Genomic DNA, 24,569 nt, shown 5'->3' on the forward strand with positions numbered 1-24,569 from the left:
AGGGTGATGGAGTATGAGTTGAGATGATACTCTTCCCATTGTTCCAGAGGGAGGATGTGTAGGGGTGGGAGAGAGACACAAGTGGTGCGCCGAGGCCTGTCATCTGCCAGATAGTTCATAGTTCATCGACACGCGCAGGTGTGTTGCTGCTGCATCTGTTTTCTCTTATCTCGAAGTGTATAAGAGAAAGTCATACACACACACACACACACACACACACACTTTTATTTATTCACGAGTTTGAATGTATGATGTATAGAGACAAAGACTAATGAGAAAAGTACAAAAACTTTTCACTTCTTTTTTTAGCAGGTAGGGTCAGTTTATCATTGGAAATGCTGAAAGAAGAGACGCCATCCTTTTGTTTGTTTGTGTGTAATTCACCACGGCCTGATCACGCGTTGGACTCGTAATCGCCAGCAGGTACCCTCCCGACATGAGCAAGTGCTCTTTATCTTCGATCTCTGGGTACTGCCAGGGGGGACAGTAACCACTCCTAGTCAACGGAAAGAATCCGGCTTGAGCGGGCTCGAACCGCTTCCCTGTCAGACCGTGAAACCTGACAGCGCAGCGCTCTAACCATTTGCGCCACGGTGTGGTGTTATCCGTGTGTGTGTGTGGGGGGGGGGGGGGGTACATGTGTCCCCAGTGGTACATTTGCACTTTTCAGGGGGTATATTGGGTCCGAGAGAATAACCACTACTGTACAATACGTGGTGTTGTGATTTGCATTCAAATTGCACAATGTCGTGGGGTACAGAGGAACAAAAAGGTTGGGAACCCCTGGTATAGACCCTTCTGCGCGTGTGCGTACACACACACACACACACACACACACACACACTCCACCCCACACACCAAAACCACCCTTCCCCACTTCCCGCATTACTCATCACATAAATTTCATTGTACTCTTTGTATTTTCAGCCTTATGGCTGCCAACAAATGAATAAACCATTTATTATTATTATTTTTATTTACACACACACACACACACACACACACACACACACACACACACACACACACACACACACACACACACACACACTTCAAAGGAACAACCGTAAATTTTCAACCATTACTGACTTGTATTGCAATTAATCCATTTATTATTATTATTATATTCATTTATTTATATATTTATTTATTTATTTATTATATATTTGTTTATTTTATATTCTCATAAATCATTATTATTATTATTATTATTATTATTATTATTATTATTATTATTATTATTATTATTATTATTATTATTATTATTATTATTATTATTATTATTATTATTATTATTATTATTATTATTATTATTATTATTATTATTATTATTATTATTATTATTATTATTATTATTATTATTATTATTATTATTATTATTATTATTATTATTATTATTATTATTATTATTATTATTATTATTATTATTATTATTATTATTATTATTATTATTATTATTATTATTATTATTATTATTATTATTATTATTATTATTATTATTATTATTATTAGGAAAAGAGAACACCGATGTACGGCGTTGAGTGTATATCCAACTAACAAAATCAGTAAGGAAGTTGCTCACCTCAGTCCACCCGTGTTTTTATTTTAGTTTAAGAGTTAAGTTACACTGACTTACAAAAGAACTTTCATAACGGATTTATTTTTTAGGAAATTAGCGAAAATATAAACTGTTCTTCTCGTCCATCCTTTTTTATTGCACACTGGAGGCAACAAAAAATAGCGTCATGGTTTTCATTTTTAAAAGTCTGAGATCATAGCCAGTCCCGAGTCATCGTCCTCACCGTCGCCGTCGTCACCTCGCCGTCTCTCTTGATGCTATTGTTATTGTTTTCTTTTCTTTTCCTGTCGGTGCCCTTGTTCTTACAGCACGTGTGAACACATCTGCCACGTTGCATATGCATATGTGTGTGTGTGTGTGTGTGTGTGTGTGTGTGTGTGTGTGTGGCGTTACCTCCCATGCGTTTGCTGTCTACTCGGCATACGGATGACCACAGTCACGCAGAGAACGTCCTCACCGCCACGGCACCAGCTCCCTCCATACAGACTCTCAACACACATCGCCTCTGAACGCCCATAGGATCTGTGAATTAAGCAAAGAAGTAAATCAGTTAAGCCCCAGCCCATACATTCATAAGGAATCTCGTGCCCTTGAGTGATATCATCAGCCCCTCGAAGTGTAAGAGATATTGAGTTCAAAGCCCGAATGGTCTACATGAATAATAACATAAGGTACAAAATGTGATTCAACACATCTGCAAATATATAAAGGCGGCGAAAGAACACCTGAGCGACATCACGCAAGGGAAACAGTTTTCGTGACACCTCTTTGCTCCTTGCCCTGTCAGTGTACCCGATTCTGTGATACGATGAGGAACGCGGTGGTTGTGTTTCTGTGGGGCGTGGCTGCTGCCTCTCTCCTCTCCGTGTCACCTGCACAGGCTGAGGAGGAGGCAGAGATTCCTCCCCCAACAGAAACGCCTCTTGTCGATGTAAAAAAAGACCAAGGCAATTCGACGATCTTCCTCGACCCGTTTCCAGAGAGTGACGTGGCCCCGCAGCGCGACATACTTCCTCAGGACGACGTGGTTCTTCACACAAACACGACTTTGGATGACGAAGACGAAGAAGGAGAATTGGAGGAAGGCTTTTTAGAACGAGATCTCGGTAATGTCAAAAGTCAAAGGGGTGATGGGCAAAGAACTAAATACTCTAATAATAAGGGGCTAGTAAACAAAGGTAATGAACAAAATCCTGAAGGGCTTAAAAGAAGGAAGAAGGTAGATGCAAGGGCTAAGGGGCAGCAAGGGAATCGCCGAAGGCCTAAGGATGGCAAACTTAAATTAAGGAAAAAGGAAAAGAAAACTAAAGCTGGTCAGAAGCAGATACGAAAAGTAGTAAAGTCTAAGGATGGCGCCCTCCCCTCCAAGAAAAATGAGGAGTCTTCGCCTAAGGATGATAGTAGAAGACAAAAACGTGAGATACATTTTTAAGAAAACGGTGATCAGCAGTTCATTTTTTTCCCCCGCCTGTGGAGAAGCATCGAACTAGCGAGACACCACCTTCACCTTCACCTTCAGTCTCTTCTTTTCATCACTAACTTTTTACATTCAAGTTTATTCATCCCTATTTTACTCACTTTATTGTTGATCGTTGTGTGTTGCCGTCTCTTCTCAAAGCTCCATACGGTTGTTGCGTTATGCTGCTGGTGTTTGACTTTCTCTCTTTCCTCCAGCTTGCCAGCCAAAGAGATCGTGCACCAAGAAACGCGGGAAGTGCAGGTCCTCGTGCAAGAAGAAGGAGATCGTGTCGAAGAAGGGAAAGTGCAAGGGAAATTGCGAGTGTTGCGTCAAAAGTCAGTATGAAATTGATTACCCAGTTGTCTTTCAAGTTCACCTGCATCTCTTTAGCAGTCATCAATACTTTTTATGCATTCAGTAAAGAAATACCAACTAGTGTGCCATTCTTTATATAAGCTGGTGTTTGTAATGTGTGGCTTAATGTAAACTTCAACAACTGACCTGACTCTAGAGGTACAAGCCAGCAGATTTTCACCAGTTCGATTTAGCAGCATTGTTCGTCACTTTGAATAACATTGACATATTTGACATGAATGCAGGAAGGGTACATTAGAGGGCCCCCAACATAACCCTCCCTAGGGCTCACATAGAACTAGAACCAGCACTGCCAACAACGATTCAATGTCTCGGCAATACTTCCACGACGCTCTGTGACAGCAAACTTCTAATGCGTTATGATGTTTGTTCTCTTTCATATTTCTCGCCTCGCCAACGTAGAGGTGAAGAAGTCGTGCAAGCAGAAGGGGCCGTGTGCGGAGCAGGGGACGTGCCGAACCAGCTGCCACGCGAGTGAGACACCCGCCAGCTACCTGCCGTGCAAGGGCCCCAAGTGTATCTGTTGCCTCTCAAAGACGGACCAAGGTGAGGTGACAGCTTCCTTAATTAAGAAATATGGTTAAAGTAGGAAGAGCGAAAGGCATCTGTTTGTCCATATATCTGACTTCATTACATTTATTTGTCATATGTATTTGAATCTGCGGTTCATCTACATAAAATATTCACACAAAAAAAAATTGAAGTTCACACATTTGCATTTTAATCATTTTCATGTGATGGAAAATACTTGGCGTAAATTTACATATTTTTTCAACCTTCGGCTTTTATTTTTGCCGTCCCCCATACACTCCACAGATAAGGGTGGAAGGAAGTTACTGATAAAACCTTATAGACGCCACTTATCACCTCCTCATCACGTGTTAAGGAGAAACGGAAAAAGTTCATGATTAGATAAACGATGTGGGACAAAAAAAAAATGTATCCCTGTAAAATGTATCCATGTTTCCCTTAATACAGAGCTGCAGAGCTGTACTTAACCTGCTTTCTAACCGTAGGAGTGTGTTCAACGAGCCCTGAATGTGCGAAAGTGAGAGGGACCTGTAAAGCTGCTTGTTCCGGAGAGAAAGTTGTGAGTGGCCTGTGCAAGGGGCCGCACTGCACCTGCTGCGTCCCTCCGGGTGAGTAAAATAACAACATACCCCCTCCACGACCCCTTATAGAAAACGTACACCTCTCAGGACTGTCCTATCGTCTATCCTTCCACGAGACCACACGAGAGGGTAGAGAAGATTGGCGATATGTGAAACTTTCAAACGTCCTTCTTTCGCATGCATGTTTTATTGCTTTGCCAGGAACTTGATTTGCATTAGGAAGGGTACGCGGCGTGGGCCATATGGGTAGACTGTTGCTAACGGTGACGAGGTGAGACCATACCGGAAAAGTGAGAGGGTCGACGGATGACTCACACCTCGCCCGATTATGTATTCTCCTCTAGAGTCGTTTGTTAGTCATGCGCCATTCATTGCACAATTGTTTTTAGTTTTCAAATATATTCTTTAGGAGAGAAACTTCAATACCTGTTGCCTTTAAACCAGGGATTCCCTCTCTCTGTAATGTTTCTCCTGACCCGGCCACAGCAGCATCCCTCCTGAGATATTCCGGGCACGTCCCTACCTGAGGAGAAAGCTCATGTGATAATTAATCGTTCAGATCAGACGAGTACTCCCATAGCCATGTTTGGACCGGGCTACCTTCAGTTCGGTTTAGTGACCTCGATAAACTGTAGGTACACTGCCACACATAATATAAGATCATTCTCTCGTCTATTTTTATACCAATACCTAATCTTATTTTATTTTTTGCACATTAACTCAAGCAGACGAGGTATATAGAGGAAAAGTATAAAAAGTATTAAAAGTATAAAAAATGGAAGATGATCTCTATGATGACAATTCGATGAGTGCTTCTGAATGGTACAGCCACAGCACCGTCCACTCGGTTGTTCAATCTTTGTTGCAGTATTCGTGACCATGAGCTCACATACCCCACGGGAAGAAATAGAGGGGGGTGGGGGCGAGCTTTCCGCCTCTACTCAACAGTTGCGTAGGAGGTCCGCCGCCCATGCCTTCCTGTGTCATTACAACGTAAAAATTAGATTCTCAAGGGAAACAAAAATCTCAAGCAAAACTCACGTATCTCTTTGATTGTTCCATGTGTCGTTTTATTACACTCTTCTCATTTCATAGACAGTGGACTGCTCTCAAGGAAGTGATGATCTAAGGTCAATTAAGGTTACGAAGAATATATTGATAAACACGTTTCATAACTCGTGCAACAGCATAACAACAAAGCAACCAACCCTCACGTCCTTACCTCTCCCTCAACAGTCTCTTGCCCCAGCACGGACAGCTGTAGGCAGAGCGGAGGGTCCTGCAAATCTGTCTGTGCGGACACAGAGGTGCTAAGGCCGGGCAACTGTAACCAAGGATGCTTCTGTTGCGGCCCTGAACCCACCGACTGTACCCAGACGCCGGTTTGCCCTGGAAGGTGTGCCCCGATGTGTCTGGGCGTGGTGAGTCTCGAAGCGCACTGCCTCGGCGACTCGTGCCTCTGCTGCCTAGGTAAGTTGCTCTCATACATGCAAAACAAATGAATATATAAATCGATCATAATAACCGTTAATGTATACGCGGTTTTATTGATGTTTATGAAGATTACTTTGTTGTTATGCTTGTGTGTGAGGAGGTGGAGCTAGTGGTGTGCAAGCAACTTAGATCTTTCCAAAATGTTTACAGCGTCTCCCTTGTAAACAGTGAGTCATTTCCGCTGCAGGGCGTTCCTTCAAGAGGCTCGCTGAAGAACACGGGAAGGAAGGGGAGTGGAAGGGAAAGGGGAGACCATGAAACGTGACATATTCCCTTGACCACACATTCTCTCTCTCTCTCTCTCTCTCTCTCTCTCTCTCTCTCTCTCTCTCTCTCTCTCTCTCTCTCTCTCTCTCTCTCTCCTCTGCATAAATGGTCCCACGTTGCTAGTAACACCTCTCGCGTACTAATTTATAACAACACGAATAAACTTTAACGTGTCCTCCTTCGGGGTCTTGCAGATATCTTGGTAGGACACTGCTCTCCTTGTGTGGGTGTTCTGAAAGCTCCCCTTAAAAATAATATACTGATCCTCGTGTTTTCAGCGTTAGCGTGAGGCGTGCATGTTGTTGCTTGCGCGTGTTTGCGTGTACTTGCTTTTCATATCACTAATGTCACGCTGCCCTGTCTACCGTCAACTAACCATTTACTTACCCCTTCCTTACTACCCCCCCCCCCCCCATCTCCAACAAACTACTTATCTATTCAGGTCTGTACAGGCGGCCATGGCAAGGTCAAGTCTGTGAGTGGTTGCAGAGCGAAGGAATTTTTCATGTTTCCCGTCCACTTCATCCTTTTTTTATCCCCTCCAACAGACTGCTCCCCTAATCCAACCTGCATAGACGCCCAGGGCAAGTGCAAGTCAGTGTGTGGGTGCGGGGAGAAGGAAATCCCCAATGGCTGCAAAGGAGGAGGATGCAAGTGCTGCGTTGCTGCCATACCAACCTGCGAATTGCAGCAAACTGGATGTAGCAGCTGTATGTACACCCCGCTGTGCAAAGGAGACCCCCCGGCCGCGTCCTGTAGCGGTGGCCCCGGGTGTTCCTGCTGCCCCCCTTAAGTACACCAGCACCCAAGGGAAGGCACTGAAGGCAGGCATGTCCAAGAGGGTGGGACTGTGGCTTCGGTGAGACTGATTGATAGAGATACCCGTCGTTGCAGCAGTGGTAATAGCCATGACTGGTGTGTTGAGAAAGCATGTCGTGGTGTTACTTGTGGCATGGTAGTAGTAGTAGTTGTAATAGTAGTAGTAGAAGTAGTGTTTGTTGCTGATGCTGTTGTAAAAGGAGTAGATGTAATAGTAGTGGTAATATAAGTAGTAGTAGTAGTAGTAGCAGTAGTAGTAGTAGTAGTAGTAGTAGTAGTAGCAGTAGTAGTAGCAGTAGTAGCAGTAGTAGTAGTAGCAGCAGCACCAGTAATTAGTCGCAATTCTTCATTCGTGTTGTTACTTGAGATGTGCAAAAAGATAAGAAAAAAAATTCAGCTAGACTCCCTGCGTAGCTTCACACACACACACACACACACACACACACACACACACACACACACACACACACACGTACACACACACACAAAACGGTGGCGGACGAATGTGAGAGCGAGCAGGGAGTGAGAGTGAACAAGTATTGGGGATCTCTCTGCTCTCCCTCACCCTAGCCGCTGCCTTGCTCCCTCCTACTCCTGCTTATCTGTTATTGTCTGGCTTGTGTGGCTCAGAAAGTTCATCCCGTCCGCTCCTTGCAGCAGACACGTCCACTTGACACCCCCTCCACCCCTCTACCACCCCCGTCAGCCTTCAGCGCCTCACCCATGGCCTCACTCCACCCCACCCCTCCCTCCCGGCACCAACGCCTCCCCGAGTCCCCATCTGTCAACGCGTCGAGGCAGGCCGTGGGTGGGTGAGGCTGCAACAGGAAGGGAGGGAAGGAAGGGGCGAGACGGGACAAGACGGGAAGTCGATCTTTTTTTTTTTTTTTTTTTCCTTACCCTCGCTCTTTTTTTTTCATTTATCCCATATTTTATTTTGCAATGTGAGGTTTATTTATTTTATTTTTTTACTGTTATTATTAATACTACTATTATTGTTTTTGGTACTACTATCGCTAATGAAATTATTATTATTATTATTATTATTATTATTATTATTATTATTATTATTATTATTATTATTATTATTATTATTATTATTATGACATTGTGTATGGATATCAGCATTACTTCTATTATTATTATTATTATTATTATTATTATTATTATTATTATTATTATTATTATTATTATTATTATTATTATTATTATTATTATTATTATTATTATTATTATTATTATTATTATTATTATTATTATTATTATTATTATTATTATTATTATTATTATTATTATTATTATTATTATTATTATTATTATCGTCATCATCATTATTACTTGTGTCATCCTGCCTTTATGAGATACGCCTTCACACGTTACATTTAAAGCTATGAAAAATCTGCAAGTTATGATATTAAACGAGTTGGTACTATTGTAATTTTCTTTTTCTTTTTACGTGAGAAATGATTTTCAAATTCAGAGAGAAGGGCAATCATTATTCAACATACGATTAACACTTAAAAGTCTCGTACCGCTTGGATGATTTATACTCATTGACAGCTGCTACCCGTCTCCTCGTTGGGTCACCGACTTTATGAATGGCCAGGGACGTTCACTACTGCACAGGCGGGGCTGGTGGCGGGTGTTGGCATATACATTACCGGGTTGTGTGTGCTCAGGTTTCATTCACTGTAACATGATTTCTCAGACACTCGAGGGACACATGAAGGTTGCACGCATACCTGAAATTGTTCTTTGTGTTCATACAGTCATACTTTATGCCTTGATGTGTGCATGGTGGCACTTGCTTTCTTGTAAGTCTGTTGAAAAGGAAATAAATACATATGCACAGTGTGAATTCTTGTGTGTAGTGAATAAAATTGCCCTAACCCCCCCCCCCACACACACACACATACACACACTTTTTTGGTACAATTATTTTTACTGTAAGAGAGAGAGAGAGAGAGAGAGAGAGAGAGAGAGAGAGAGAGAGACTATGCCCATAAGTAAACATAAACGAGAGAAACTGGCAGGAAATCTCACGTCCCTGTCACACTGTGAATAAAGCGTGTGCATGTGTGTGTGTGTGTGTGTGTGTGTGTGTGTGTGTGTGTGAAGCTACCCAGACAGTCTCCCTGATTTTTTTTGTTCTTCTTATCTTTTTGCACATTTCAAATAACAAGTCTAATTGCGAAAAAAAATATATGTATACAAAAAAACATGCATGCATCTCATATTGCAATAGAACGATTATTATGTAAGAAAAATGAAGATATCGAGCTGCATCTCTCTCTCTCTCTCTCTCTCTCTCTCTCTCTCTCTCTCTCTCTCTCTCTCTCTCTCTCTCTCTCTCTCTCAACACCCGGCAAGACATCCCATCCCTCAGCCGCGACAGAGAGCGACGAACCTCATTTACTCACTTTACCTCAAGAGAAACTTTTATGAGAGTAGATTACTGAACCTTCCCTACCCCCCCCCCCCTCTCTCTCTCTCTCTCTCTCTCTCTCTCTCTCTCTCTCTCTCTCTGCAAGGACTACATCGGCTTAAGCAGCAAGATCTATTTCCTCGAAGTCTGGGTATTATCGCGGAGTCTTGCGTCACATTAGCCAGGAAAGTTGGATTCATATCTCTCTTTTTTCTTGTTATTTGTCTCTGGTGGGTGAGGCATACTTATTTTTACCTATCTATAGTCACTAGCGTAGGCGTTTAGCTCCATCCTGTGTGCTCTGTGAATAAGAAGCGTTTTGGTTGCGTTCGTGTGACTCAAGTTCTAGGAAGAGTAGAGTGAATGCCAAGCAGGTTATGATTCGTTATCCTAGTTATTATTTGTCATGTTCCCCCGTTGTAATCGTATGAAGCCTGTTACTTTATCTGTTGCGTTCGGGGAAAGCTCTTTTATCAGTTATGTTACATCACACGCATGATTCATAAGGGATGTGGTTTTAAAGTGCAGGTTGCATATATCGCCTTTAGTTTACCTGCTATCAATATGAACACAGGTGGACAGTAGCATCAAAACTATACCAAATCGCCCTTCGTCCAGTTTCTCATTCATCATACAAGTGATCGTATGTGTAGGGTTGAAATAAGTGTCAAGTGAAAATGTGTGAAAGTTTGTATCCTTAATTTGTTCATCCATGTCCAGTTTTTTGTGTTATAATCAGACAAAATTAGGGCACGTAGGTGGACATCGACTTTGTAACTATATCAGATCTTTCTTATTTCAGTTTCCTATGCATTATAGAAGTGATAATGCGAGTACGGTTAAAAGATAAAATGATGACGAAGGGCTCGATCCGTACTTTACTCCTTTGCGGCCAGTGTTTCTGTTATAATCAGGCAAAATTAGGTTACACAGATGGACATTAGCTTCATAACAATATAGAAGTGATAATGTTATAATAGTGACAATGTGATAATAGGTTAAAATAAGGTGGTTGACTGCGTTGAAGGCTGTGCTCCGTACTTGGCTCCTCCGCGGCCAGTGTTTGTGTTGGCCATGGCGCGGCTCTCCGTGCTCAGCTGCTCCTGTTGTCTCAAGGCTCTGTGGACGCCGGAGGAGGTGAGGGGCATTAACACGACTGATTTTCCTCGTATTAAGCATAAGTGTTTCCCGTGGGCGCCATTCCCCCGCGCTGGTGCTGCTGGTAAGGGGTTTATGAGGGGGTGGGTTGGGCCTCAGTAAATGTCGGGGCCTTAGCCGCGGCCCGCCCCGCTGACCCGCGGCCCAGGACACCTCACTGACCTCGCCCCGGCCACCCCGGGGCACGTGACGCCTCCCCCTGGGGCGTGGAGCCTGGGGTGCCAAGCCGAAATGCCTGTCAATTGATCATTCCACAAGAAATTCAAAAGGGGGTGTGGACCTGTTTAAATTCCTTTGGACCAGTATCCAATTTGACGTATTTATCAAAGATACTTGAGAATGTAATTTTAGATCAGCTGATGAGCATCTGTAGGTGGTGCCGGCTTTACCGGATAATCAGTCTGATTACAGGTGACTAGCCTACTCAACAGAAATTACTCTGTTCTGTGGTGAACAATTTACTTGTACTCATGGATGAAGGGAAGTGTGGTGTTCTGATTCTGTTAGACTTGAGTGCTGCATTTGACATGGTGGAGCACAGTTTGTTGCTTCAGGATTGCAAGACATTGCAATAGTGGGTGATGCGCTTGGTTATCTGAGGAGCTGCCTTGAGAACGGAACATACCGGGTGCAAATAGGCAAATCATTTTCTGCTAATAAACTTATGCAAAGAGGAGCCCCTCAGGGAAGTGTACTGGGTCCAATCTTATTGTGTGTGTATACTCTTGGATTTACTCATTTGCTTAGAAAGCATGGAGTTGATTTTGACCTGTGCCGACGACACAGTTTTATTTTGTCTCTGAGTGATGTGGAAATTACTAAAGGTAACCAAATGCCTGATTGTGGGGAAGAATAATGATCTCAGAAGGCTAGATATCTCTATTTTGGATCAACGATAACACTGACAGTAAAAAAGTCAGTCAAAGACTTAGGGGTGATAATTAATTGTACTCTTTTCATTGAAAGAATACATTAATCAGGTGGAGAGAACAACAGGGTACTATATAAGAAATATTTCATTTGTCAAGAAGTACTTAGATGATAAGACCATGAAGATGCTTGTTCATAATCATGTAATTAATGAGCTGGATTACTGTAATTCACTTTATTATGGCCTACCTAAATACCTGCTGAGGAAACTACAACTTATGAACAGAGCAGCAAGGATGATAAAAAAGAACACCAGCACTTATAGACTTACACTGCTTATCAATAAAGGCACGAATAGTCTACAAAATATACGTCTTGACTTCTCAAGCAACACGACTTGGTAAAATTGGGTATAAGAGAGATTTACTAAGGACTTTTATCTGGACACCGCTATGTCACTGAGACACAGTTCAGAACACTAAGGCACGAATAGTCTACAAAATATGTGTCAACTTATTAATCAACACAACTTGGTAAACCTGGGTATATGAGAGATTTATTACAGGACTTTCATCTGGACACTGCTATGTCACTGAGACACAGTCCAGAACAGTATAGACTCTATGAGCCCAGAGTCGATCTGGAACTGGATTCAGAGCATTTGAGAAGAGTGCTTCACAGTTCTATAATGAGTTACCCAAGGATGTTAAGAGCAGTGGCAATCTGGCAACCTTCAAGAAAGCACTGAAAACTCACTTATTCACTAAATCCTATGACATTACAAACATGAGGATCGAGGACAATTTTCGGTGCTAACATCATTGTTATAATGGTGATGGCCCTGCAGAGCACTGCCCTGACAGCAGATCGGGGCCTTAAACCTCGTTACCAGTAAATGGTAAACGGAATGAGAATGGCCTGTGTGTGTGTGTTTGCATTTGTATTTAGCTATTTATGGTATACAGTTTCTATATTTGTCCAGCCTCTCCTTCGTTTGATAGACACTCCCCGCCTCCACAATCTCCTCCTTTGTGTGTGCCTGCTTAAATTGATGTGAATGCTGACAACGGCTCAGTGTGTGTGTTTAGCTGCTCAAAGAATCCAAAGAAGCCCAAACCTGCAGGTAACCTAGTGCATGATTACTGTCTGACAACAAAGCATTCATTCCTAGGAGTGTAAAGGTTTGCCATCGTATGCTTTACATTAGGTGGTGGCCATTCTTCAATTTCTCGTTGTTGGTGGGGCCTTTGTTTACTGTTGACTGTTCTGATGAATCCTTTCTGTCTAGCTTTACTTAGAAAACTTCTAACAAAGAGTGGGTGCCTTTATCTGTGTGTGATTCAGTGATGTAGGGACATTAATAAATATATTCAGAATCTGGTTCTTAAAACATATTTTTGAGGTTAAGACTACATACCAGTAACTATTATTCTGAGACTAGGTCCTGACTCATAATTTCTTCTGTTAAATAGGGCTAGGTTGTTAATTAATTTGTGCCAAAGTACTATCCCCTAGCTTTTCTTAACTCACCTTGTTAGCTGCTCAAGGCATGTTAGTCCAGCTGCATGAGGAATGATGCAATGTAGGGAGGAAGGTCATATCTGTGAGGATGTCAGTTCTCGTAGACAGTATCATCTAGTGTAGCTATTAACTTCAGAGCAATAGAATTGATTTGTGTGCCTCAGGCAGAATTAGGTGTTTTTTTTTTCCCAGTGTGTTAATAGTTTGCTATGATATTATAATCTAATCCAGTGGTTCTTAACCTTTTTTTTACTACCACGTCCCCTCTAAGAAATGGTCCTTCCCTCCATACCCCCCTTGCATCTATGAATAAAATTTCCTCCCAGATTTTAAAGCAAATGGTAAGCCCTAAGTAGACTATAGGAAACTATAGCTAAGGCAATACTTTTGCATTTTTTCATAAATTTCTCAATATTAGCCCATGCTCTTGTTAAGAGAATAACAAATATAATTTGAGAAATTCCTAGTTTATCCCTAGGGCTCACGCCCCCCCCAGGTTAAGAATCACTGATCTAATCTATATATTGGTAAAGGATAAGGCTCAGTTAAGTAGGCATGTAATGTAGGCAGTGTTGGTTAGTTCTATTAGAAGTTGGGATTTAATTGGATTGCAGAATGATGTTGGCATTTTTTCTAGAATCACTTTTTTTTAATAGTATGTACTTAAGAATATTGATTAATGAAATCAATAATCCGTAACAAAAAATTGTATATACCTACAGATGGATCAACACACAAGATCACAAGAAATAGATAAAATTCTACAAAAAGAAAGGGAAAGGCTCAGAAGACAGGTTAGTAGAAGTATTGTTTCATGACATTTATTTTGTTCTATGATGGTTTAAAGATCAGCAGGACTTTTCTAAGGCTATGATATGGATGAGTGATCAGTTTGTGCACTCACATAAGTAGTACTGTATCCACGTGAAAGTCATTGCTCTAAACATGACCTAAAATTTTAATTTGATTTATATGGATATATACACAGTAAGCAGTAAACAAGGCTGTTTGACTAACCTAGCATAATTTTCTTTCCTCCATTAGTCCTAGTGTAATACAATGTGAAACTTTTCCTGTAAGGTCAAACTACTGTTGTTGGGTGCTGGGGAGTCAGGCAAATCAACCTTCCTCAAGCAAATGCGTATCATCCATGGCTATCGCTTTGGACTCGAGGAGATCGATGAATATAGAGAAACCATTTACAAGAATGTTGTTATGGGTATGAAGGTAAGATGCACTGCAGCCTCTGGTAAATATGGAGTAAATGATGGTACCTAACAGTATGTTTCTCACAAGCAATATGTCATTGTCATATCCCATCACCATCATCCTTGTTTTTGTTTTTTACATTGTTTTAGAATTATGATGTGTGTATAGCGTTGCATGCATTTTGAGAAAGCTGCATGAATTTTATCGTTTCTTTCTTGTCTATGTTTTAACCTGCATCATAAGTACCTTGATTTAATTTTGCACATATTGTTACAAAATATGTCAGTAACAATTCCAGGTTGTACTGTGTATGTACACTATAATCAGTTACAATTGCTTCATCAAAATTACTACCTCAGGTTTTACTGGATGCAAGAGACAAACTTCGGATACCATGGGAGGACGAGTCTCGGGAACCCATTGGACAACACTTGATGACGTACATGGGATCCATGCCTTTGGATAGACACTCATTTTTGGAATATGTCCCTGGCATTAAGGAACTCTGGAAGGATTCTGGCATAAGACAAGCATACAACAGAAGGGCAGAATATCAGTTGGTTCGTATACAATTCAGTGTTGATGCTGTTCTTGTGTTGCTATTAATCCATTGCTACACTCCATGACGTAGCTGCTTTTTTGTCTGCTTTTAGACACATATTCACCCATGTGTACATAATCATTTGTAATTGTATACTAAAGAAAAGCACTGCATTAAATAATGATTAATCATAGATTTCTATTAGGGTAATTAAAAGTAGATTTAGTATTGCCAATAGAATTCATATTGTTAACTACTGTCCTCTTGCAGTGCTTTTTGTGTCCCTTTCCTTGATGTAGAATTAATCTTAGATATTTTGCCCTTCCAGACTGACAGTGTTTCCTATTTCTTCGATTCCTTAGACAGAATAGGAGTGTTGGTAAGGAAAATTCCCTAAATTCCTGACTAAACTTTTGCATTGATATAAATAATAATTTCTGTAACTTCTGAATTATTTGATAAATACCAATGCCACTAATTTGTATGCATGTTTACAAGCTGCCATCATGATGGAAGTCCTTTTGTCTAACTTTAGGACTAATATTTCTCTAGCCAATGCAAGCTTGTAACAGTCATATTTCACCTCTGAATGTGGAATGAAAACATCTGAACAGCAAGTTTGCATCACATATCCATAGAATATACTGGAAAATAAAGTTTGCCAGCCTAGTTTGCTTTCCAGTACTAATTATCTTTTCACATCACATTTTTAACAAAGGATTTTGTCACTAACAAGCTTTCATTGTATACTAGATATGACAAATGTGAAGGAGGTAACTTACATGTACCTCCTATGTGTCACTCCCAAAAGTATTCACTCATGAGCTCATAAGAACCAGGTGGAAGAAGCTAAGGTTTAAATTTATAGTGCAAAGTAGACATAATTATAGTCCAACCAAATTGTTGAGTCCATTTGGGCAGAGGCTCCCGCGGGTCCATTTCTCCCCTCTGCTCTGCCACACAGTCCCAACACCTATTTTTTCCTATCATATGTTACCTTTACCTTACATATGAGAGGAAGAGATAAGTGTTGGGACTGTGTGGCAGAGCAGAGGGGAGAAATGGACCCGCGGGAGCCTCCGCCCAAACATACTCGACAATTTGGTTGGACTTTAGTGTGATCACTTTTTGGTGGTAGGTGCTGTTTGCGACTGAGTTCAGTAATGAGAGATACAGCAGCGTTAATGGGTCTGTTAACAGATAAACATTAGTCCTATACTATTAGAATAAAAGGACTTTTATTTTGGTCAAGAGCATTTTCAGTTGGGCTGTTTCCCTATAACATTTTATATTTTGTTTACTCTGACTAGATTTGTATTCCCCTCTAGGAGTACGCACCCATAGAGAAGGATATTCTCCACTGCCGCAAAGCCACCAAAGCAATCACAGAGTTTACTATCCCTATCCAAAATGTTCCCTTCCTCTTTGTGGATGTTGGAGGCCAGAGAACACAGAGACAAAAGTGGTTTCAGTGCTTTGAGAGTGTCACCTCCATCATCTTCCTCGCCTCATCTTCAGAATTTGATCAGCGGCTCTTAGAGGACAGGTGAAGTGTTATGGTAGCACTGCTCTAATGTAAGGGACAGAGAATGATGTATACTTCTAATGTTGCGCATTTTCTCTAGAACTTCTTTCATGCATTAACATTTCTAGCTGCACAACATAATGGTACCCTTAATTTATATTTTATTTTTATTTCTGAGGAATTTGTGATATATGAAAATTATTAGTGCCCATTCTTAATCTTTCAATCAAAAATAAATCAAAGCATCAGAAGTCATATTTAAATCTTTTACAGGATTTTCATATCAGTTGCATGTTACATTGTTTTGATCTTTGAAATATTCTAACTAGCAATAATTTGTAGGTAATATGTTCAAGTTTGAATCATTTCATTACATGTATTCTTTTTCCTCCAGGGTCACAAATAGGTTAGAAGAATCTCTCAACATATTTGGGACCATAGTCAACAATCGCAATTTTCGTGATGTTTCCATAATTCTCTTCCTCAACAAGACAGACCTGCTCATCCAGAAAATAAGGTCACGGCAAAGCAATCTTGCTCACTACTTCACAGACTTTGTGGTGAGTTTGTAAGGTCCACTTTACCTTTAATCTATGAGAGGGGTTGAACTTGGTGTAAGATTTAATTATGACCATTTTCCCAGCAGGCTTTAGTATTTGTCAAGAGAAAATTTTGCTATTTTGAGGGTTAAGCTTTTCATTCGCAGCAAGTGATGGAAACATACACATACTTTGATCATTTTAGCTTCGGGATTGTTGAATACAAAGGGGTCAGGATGGAATGATACCTTATTGATTAGTTGCTATACTATATTTTACCTAACCTAATTATTTATGCCATAGGTTTTATCATTAATAAAAAAAAAGGCTCTCCCTCACTAGTGACTACTACAAGTTGAACATTCACATGGCCAAGCCTTAATACATGTCTTTTCTTTGTTGTTGCCACATAAGCCCATCATTATTGTTTTTCTAGTTTCCACGGTTTTGTTTCCATGGCTTCCTGTATGCTTTGCTCAATAATACAAGTGTAGAAGAATAGCATTGATGTTTGGAGCAAAGTGTAACCAGTGAATATGTCCATTGTTAGCTGTTACTATACAGTTATGAATGCTGTAAGCCTTGAAATGAACTTTGTTTTTCCCTTTGGATTTTTTTTTTTTTTTTTTTTTTTTTTTTTTCAGATTGTGTTGCTTTTGCAGAGCATAACTCTCAAATATAACAAGACCTTGGTGTATCTCATTTCACAATAGTAAAATTTTCTTTGACGCACAGTATATGCATAAAACTTTTTTAGTATATTATTATTCTATATGTTAAAGATTATATATGCATGCAGTCTGTTAATTTGACTCCAAAAGCCAAAGCTATTGTAAAATGCTTGCCTTGACAGGGTAATCCACATGATGAGAGGTGTGTCCAGCAGTTCATTCTGCACAAATTTGTGGAGCAGCGGAGAGGAGACAACACCCGCCGCCCTCTCTTCCATCACTTCACAACAGCCGTGGACACAGAAAACATTAAGGTTGTGTTCAATTCTGTTAAAGATACAATACTTCAAAGAAATCTAGAAACACTAATGCTGCAGTGAAACATTGCCGTATTTTATGAAGGCAAAACATGTTTATACAAAAATGCAACTCATAGATATAAATATAAGAACTAATTACTTTTTACCAGACACAGTGATATGCGAAAGAGGAAGCTGTACTGTGGAAATATATTTTATAGTGAGGCTTTGAAAACTGCACAATTTCACCAAAGGTTCAATATGATCACTGTTCTTACATAGCTAATGAAGGCGAGACACAGTGGTATAGTATATCATGCAGCTGCTTTTCCAGGTTTGTCTCAAACCATAGTGATTTAAAGTGTCTCAGCAAATGCTCAGTTCATGCTGCAATCTTTTGTTATCATTTATTACTTTATAGAGGGACCTCATCAATTCAGCATATTATTGATGGAAATACTGGAAGTCAGATATATTCCATTCTTTATGATAGACTGATTCTTATATTAAGAAAATTTTGATTTAAGTGAAAGCTTTGTAGTTAACTGAATCTTTATGCCAGCCTTATTGCTTTCCATAAGCATGTAATTTTATTTTTGTTGTTATTATAACACATTTTAATGCATTTTATAGCATGGCCACCACATCTGCCTTATCTTATTGTGTACGAGGTAGGTCATGTTATAACAGTTAAAGGTGCAGACATGGTCCCAAAGTAACACTTTTCACATGACAAAAATAAAAAAAAATTTATTGGTTTGTGAAATTTTTGAGGCTAAAGCTATTGAGCATGCTGAATTTATGAAGTCCCAATGTGTGTGTGTGTGTGTGTGTGTGTGTGTGTGTGTATACTAGAGTGCCTGCATGCATGCGTTTGTGTAAGTTGTGAGTGTTTTTTCCATACACCTTCATATGGCTACAGGTGCATACACGCACAAATGAAACTTGTAACATGGAACAAAAATGCACAAAACACTATAAATAGACATTTTGTAAGATTATTCTGAAAGCTTTATACATTTTGAAATCTTTAAAGAGAAGCAGAAAGTTTGCTTTACTCTGTTGGTGGTGCCAAGTTGTTGCAGCAGCTCAGTAAGTTAATATAATGTATATAATGTAATATAATAGTATTAATTTTCATTGATTGTACATATAGAGTGGCTCACATTCAGCTATATGAAGACACCATATATATATATATATAGATATATATATATATATATATATATATATATATATATATATATATATATATATATATATATATATATATATATATATATATATATATATATATATATATATATATACACACAAAGTATATATTCACACTATGAACACATTCATCTGAAATCTAAAGATATCTTGGATTTTATGTTTGAAGTCATGCTTGCACAATAATCACAGTTGTTATAGGATTTGTTTTTCAAGTTTTGTTGCTTGTCCAATTGGAAGATTTGATTTTACTTGTATGGTGTGATATTTTTTTTCTTTTATAAGGTACATTTCAATCAAAAAGTTGAACATGTGATGCTACTTATTTTGAGAAAAAGAAGCATATACCTTGACCATTTTTATACAGAAGATGCATTCTCTTGGGCTGCAGTGCTGGTATCTTAAAAGAAGCTATTAAATTACTAAGCTGGAACACATTTAGAATTATATGTAGTACATAAGATTCTGAGTTAAGCAATGTTACAGCTGAAAGTAGTCAAGCCAAGGCAACCAAACCATGTTATGCAGCCAATGTTGGAGCAAGTTTCTGCTGATGTGTTGTGCGTAAAGGCTGTTGCTTCATGTCACATCTGAATGGTAGTTTATCCATAAAATTAAATGTGACAATATGTAAAGTGTTATTCACAATGTTAAGAACATATTTCAAGGGATCTTTGAAGTCAGTGTAAAAAAACTACTCAATGAATCTGTCTCATATTGTGAATGTTCAGCAATATATGAAAACATTGATATAGGTTGGAACAACAACTTGAAAGAAGCTTCTCATGTAATCACTCACATGTGGACTTTTACTGGCTTTGCTTTCTTCTTGTTTTTTGCACAACCTTCTCCAATCTGTCATGCTTTATTATTTTTAACAGGAAGCTAAAAAGTGTATTATGATAAAATTAACTCTAAACACAATAGCATGACTTTCTGTGAAAAGATGTGTTTATAAAGGATGAAGACATTTCCAAGGAATTTAGCAGATGTTACCTGCTGTTTTAACTGTTATTCAATTGGTTTCCACTTTTTTTTCCAGGGGTTATATTATTTAACATGCACCTCCAGTGACTGCCAATTGTGGATTAACATCACATGATGTTTTCTTTTCTTTGAAATACATTCTCCCCAAAACACAAAGATGCAGATTCAGTCAAAAAAGAAAATGTCTGTATGCAATAATCAATTATAGAGAACAGATGACATAAAAAATTGAGCACAATAAAGAAACACTGTCAAAGATTGCAGCTTGACAGTGGGAAGATGAAAAGTTCAATGATGAATTTAGACTGAAAGTCACCATAAGATGCTGATCTGGCACAAGGCCTTCATTATTTTCAACCCAAATGTTTAATAGAGGCACAACATTCTAAAAATAAGAGCAATCATCTAATCAGTGATAAAAGACAAACGGTTATATCACAACTTTCAGAGGGGTAATTACTGAAAACATTGGTTTTGTTTCAGATTGAGAAAATTGTTATACAAAACCATTAAATGAGTGTCCTTGCAGATTGCCAAAATTCCAAAAAATTGTATTACAAAAAGTATTAGGTAATTTCCTCTTAAATACCCAAGATATATATATATATATATATATATATATATATATATATATATATATATATATATATATATATATATATATATATATATATATATATATATATATATATATATATATATATATATATATATATATATATATATATATATATATATATATATATATATATATATATATATATATATATATATATATATATATATATAAAGATAGTCACAAGATAGCATTGCTCACTGAGTGAGTTTAATTGAATTTCAAGATCCCAGCCCTAGTTGCTGTTTATTAGATCTCAAGACCTCCAAGAAGTATGATCTGTATGACTACTTTACTACAAATTAGTATAAAATTATTAACTTTTGCTGTAGATGCATCTGGTACTCACAAAACTCACCATCTGTTGTACTATAAAACATTCTTATCATTCAACATACCAAAGTAGGCATGTGTGACTGAGTATAATCATCAATTCAATTTAGAAGTGCTAGTAATGATCTTTCTAAGTTATGAGCTAGGTTGATATACAGTATGACCATGGAAGTGTTGATGACAAAGGAATTTGCATAATCATTGCTAGACAATCCTCCATTATGATCAAAATTTATTTAAAATTCCCTATTTACCTCAGGTACTAAGCATGCAAGGTAAATAACCTAATGGGTACATCATTTTCACATTATTTTGTATTATTGTTAAATTGATTTTCAAAGATTTTTACTTAAATGTACCTTGTGTTTGCATTACATAACCAACTTAAACTTCACAACATTTTCTTTGCATGCACACTGATCTCTCATTCATGCAAACACTCCTTTTTTATCTTTCCTCCATTTTTCCTGTAGCCTTTAGACATTTTTTGTGAGCCAGGAATCTTTTTTTATAGTTGACAGTGTCTTAATTAATTTCACAAGTCTTGCAGAAGCAAAAATATGTTACCACAGTGGCTGCAAATATTTATCAAATTCACAAGTTGAAGTAGTATCAGGGTGTTACAGATTATATATTATTCATATGCATCACATATAAATCAGATTTCACCGTAGTTCATAGCAACATAAGATGGAAAGAGAAGGAGGTTAAACCTATGCTTTGTAATCCCTTCATTTTGTGATTGAATCCCTTAGATGAAAATGTATATCTCCATATTCTGTGATCCAGAGTGAAATGGTACAGCTTAATCTGATACCTATTTAAAGTTTTACGTTGTGCGTTTGTGTGTGCGTCTGTGTATGCATGCATGTGCATATTCATTCATGTATGCATGCATCCATCCTTTTGAGTGCCCATGTACACATACATGCATTCTGGCTTCATTCATCCACACATATACAGTTAATGTCAGTTCAATCCATTCAGCTTTATGAAGGTTAAATATTTCATTGCATTTAAATATATTTGTTTTTTTGTTAATAAAAGACAACTACAGTAATTTTCTGGTAAAGTAATGCTTACATAAATTTTGACAATTTCATCTTAGGAAAATAATGATGTTAAGACAACTTGTTGAGAAGAATTATAAGTACACATTAAGCAGAAGCTGGAATCCTGATATGGTGCATCTTTCACAAATTCTATCATAATTTTTAACTTCATTAACTGTTCAGTAATGAAAGCATTACCAGAGTTTAATGTTGTATCAAGTCAAATAGCTACATATATATGATTTAATTGATAATTAGACTGGTATGTACCTTTTATAACCAATCATAAGCAATTTTCAGTGATTACGATGATAGATTAGATAGTGGAATATCTTCAAAGTGAAAAACGGTTTAAACCAGTGGTTCCCAATCATTTCCAATGCCTGGCTTGTGTTAACAACTCAGGTCATTCCAGCCCATTGAACTTTCTGCTACTTGAAAAGTATTATCTCAGCTCATGTACTAATGCAACACAAACCTTTAGATGCTTAGTCATGTGATTACCTCAAAATTATCCTTATAAGTGAAGGCTTGTATTGCATCGTAATTTTCAGAAAAATGTATGTAGGATTACGTGCATGACAGTCAATCAGAAATAAGGTTAAAATACTGAGTTTATTCATGCACTTGGTCACCAGTCCACCAACACAAAGTCCACTTAAACAAAGATGTCATGTAAATTGTATCAATAGAGTGGGCGAGTATTCGAGAAAGAGTTGGCTGGCAAGGAATTGAGAGGGAGTGCCAGAACTGGAAAAGTTGGAGATGCTCCTGCCTTGGCCACCCCTATGAGAGAAGTTCCCATAACTAAAGAGGGTATCAGAGGTACAGACATGTAATGGACATTTGAAGGATCCCTTCATACAGATGACTTATGGTCCTTAAAAGACTCATGAAAGTAGAATCTTTCCTGTGGTAATATTAGCTTCAGTGCATGGTTTATAGTGGAAATATGATGCTGTCTTTTTATGTTCAGCCTGCAGAAGTTATTAGTATAGCTGTTTTTGCATAGTATGGATGGAAGTATTCATGCAGGAATTTTAGTTCTTTTCATTTTATCACTATGTCTACGAATTGAAGAAAATATTGGTTTCATAGTTATGGGCCTTCCACGGCCAATTTATGGGCTGATTCCATAGGTTGGGAACCACTGGTATAAATCATGAAGGCTTTCTTACAAAATATGCGTGGAATGGCTTCCAAGCCACTGTTTATGTGGTCAGGGGAATGTTTGGCAAGAAATACTTCCCAATAACAGTTTGTGCTACTGACAAACAAAAACAAAATTAGTAACATTTGGATTAAGCAGCAAAAATATCAGTGTAGTGTTATAGCATGTAACTCAGCATTGAGATGGAGATGACCTTTATCATTAATCATGATTAGGTAAATATGTGGAGGTGAAGTGTATCATTAAATTTGAGAGGCTACGTTAAATTTGGTGTGAAGAAAAGTAGTGCTGGTTACATGGATTTGTCATTTTTCATACACATGCTCCTCACTTTTGTCAGTCAATACTGAATCATGTAACATGTTTTAAAGCAAGAATTGTGTATATAATAATAGAAGGGAACATTAAGTTATTTATAACATCTGCATCTCACCTAATGCTAGTATACCTTGACTTCTTATCAGGCTTTTTAAACACAAAATCACTATACTCAGTGGCCGGAGTGAGATGAAAAAAACAATTTATTGCTCAGGAATATCACAATAAAATTATCTAATTCATAGTTAAACCAGCATAATATTGATAACATGCAGGATAAAGATAAAAACAGACAAATAAAGGGACATGTGTATCACTGGAGACAAACTACACATTTGATTTATAACTACTGTGTCATCTGACATGATTTTATAGCTTTACATACTGCACACACCTCAGGATAAGACATGAGGGAGTTATATTAATTGTCTTCACGCATCACTCCCAGAATAATCATTATTCTTAATTTCCTCATTGAAGATAATCATAATTTATCATGCAATGGCTGGCATATTATTATTATTTATTTACTTTTATGTTCAATGAATATGGGTTTTCAAATATCAGAAATTTCTGAAGAATGAACTTATTATTATTCATGTTTCTGAATTTAGAATTGTGCACTGTAGGTCACAGAAACTTTAAGATTCACTTTCTGAATTGTGCAGCTGCACCCCCTTCTCAAATTCAATATTCACTTAGATTTGCTTCTCAATGATTCTATTGCCTTCTACATTCTTGTACCTCTTAATATGCACTGACTGAAAATATTTACTGTTTTTGCAACTTGTAAAGTCACATTCCCTTAAGGTCAGGTATATACTCCAATAATATGCCATCTCTATCCTCTGATCATGAGCCTAATTAACACTAGAATGTAGTTGCATTCCCATAAGAGCCATTATTTTCATCGCCAGTAAAGATTAATCTCCTGTACCCATTTTACTTCTTTTACCAACACAGTGCCATACCTAATCTCAGCTTCATTTTTGTTAATATCTTGTTAGCAATAGT

At 38.2% G+C, this 24,569-nt stretch overlaps 2 protein-coding genes across 6 annotated transcripts in view; both read left to right on the forward strand.

The window, feature by feature from the left end:
- Nucleotides 1-1,988: 1,988 nt before the first annotated feature.
- LOC127001997 (extracellular matrix organizing protein FRAS1-like) lies at nucleotides 1,989-8,963 on the forward strand. 3 transcript variants are annotated; one of them, XM_050867310.1, is made up of 6 exons: nucleotides 1,989-2,994; nucleotides 3,254-3,373; nucleotides 3,816-3,959; nucleotides 4,430-4,552; nucleotides 5,762-5,995; nucleotides 6,835-8,963. In XM_050867310.1, exons 1-6 carry the CDS (start codon nucleotides 2,388-2,390, stop codon nucleotides 7,077-7,079), a joined length of 1,473 nt encoding a protein of 490 aa, XP_050723267.1. In that variant the 5' UTR covers nucleotides 1,989-2,387; the 3' UTR covers nucleotides 7,080-8,963. The 3 variants fall into 3 exon arrangements, 2 of the variants coding, with proteins under 2 accessions (XP_050723267.1, XP_050723274.1); XM_050867317.1 differs by having other exon boundaries at nucleotides 1,989-2,685; XR_007755635.1 differs by having other exon boundaries at nucleotides 2,006-2,120.
- Nucleotides 8,964-10,109: 1,146 nt separating this feature from the next.
- Nucleotides 10,110-24,569, forward strand: part of LOC127002009 (guanine nucleotide-binding protein subunit alpha homolog) — a 16,697-nt gene continuing 2,237 nt past the window's right edge. The window contains exons 1-8 of one of the 3 annotated variants that reach the window (XM_050867344.1): nucleotides 10,110-10,173; nucleotides 13,802-13,873; nucleotides 14,160-14,306; nucleotides 14,648-14,848; nucleotides 15,158-15,208; nucleotides 16,158-16,375; nucleotides 16,749-16,914; nucleotides 17,747-24,569. The exon at nucleotides 17,747-24,569 is cut by the window's right edge and continues 2,237 nt beyond it. In XM_050867344.1, coding sequence (XP_050723301.1) covers nucleotides 13,802-13,873; nucleotides 14,160-14,306; nucleotides 14,648-14,848; nucleotides 15,158-15,208; nucleotides 16,158-16,375; nucleotides 16,749-16,914; nucleotides 17,747-17,944 — 1,053 coding nt within the window. In that variant the 5' untranslated portion in view covers nucleotides 10,110-10,173 and the 3' untranslated portion in view covers nucleotides 17,945-24,569. Of the gene's footprint in view, nucleotides 10,174-10,258; nucleotides 10,668-13,801; nucleotides 13,874-14,159; nucleotides 14,307-14,647; nucleotides 14,849-15,157; nucleotides 15,209-16,157; nucleotides 16,376-16,748; nucleotides 16,915-17,746 lie in introns of those variants that run through there. The other 2 variants (XM_050867333.1, XM_050867338.1) reach the window with 2 other exon arrangements.

The sequence above is a fragment of the Eriocheir sinensis genome, chromosome 2, assembly GCF_024679095.1.
Source record: "Eriocheir sinensis breed Jianghai 21 chromosome 2, ASM2467909v1, whole genome shotgun sequence".
NCBI lineage: Eukaryota > Metazoa > Arthropoda > Malacostraca > Decapoda > Varunidae > Eriocheir > Eriocheir sinensis.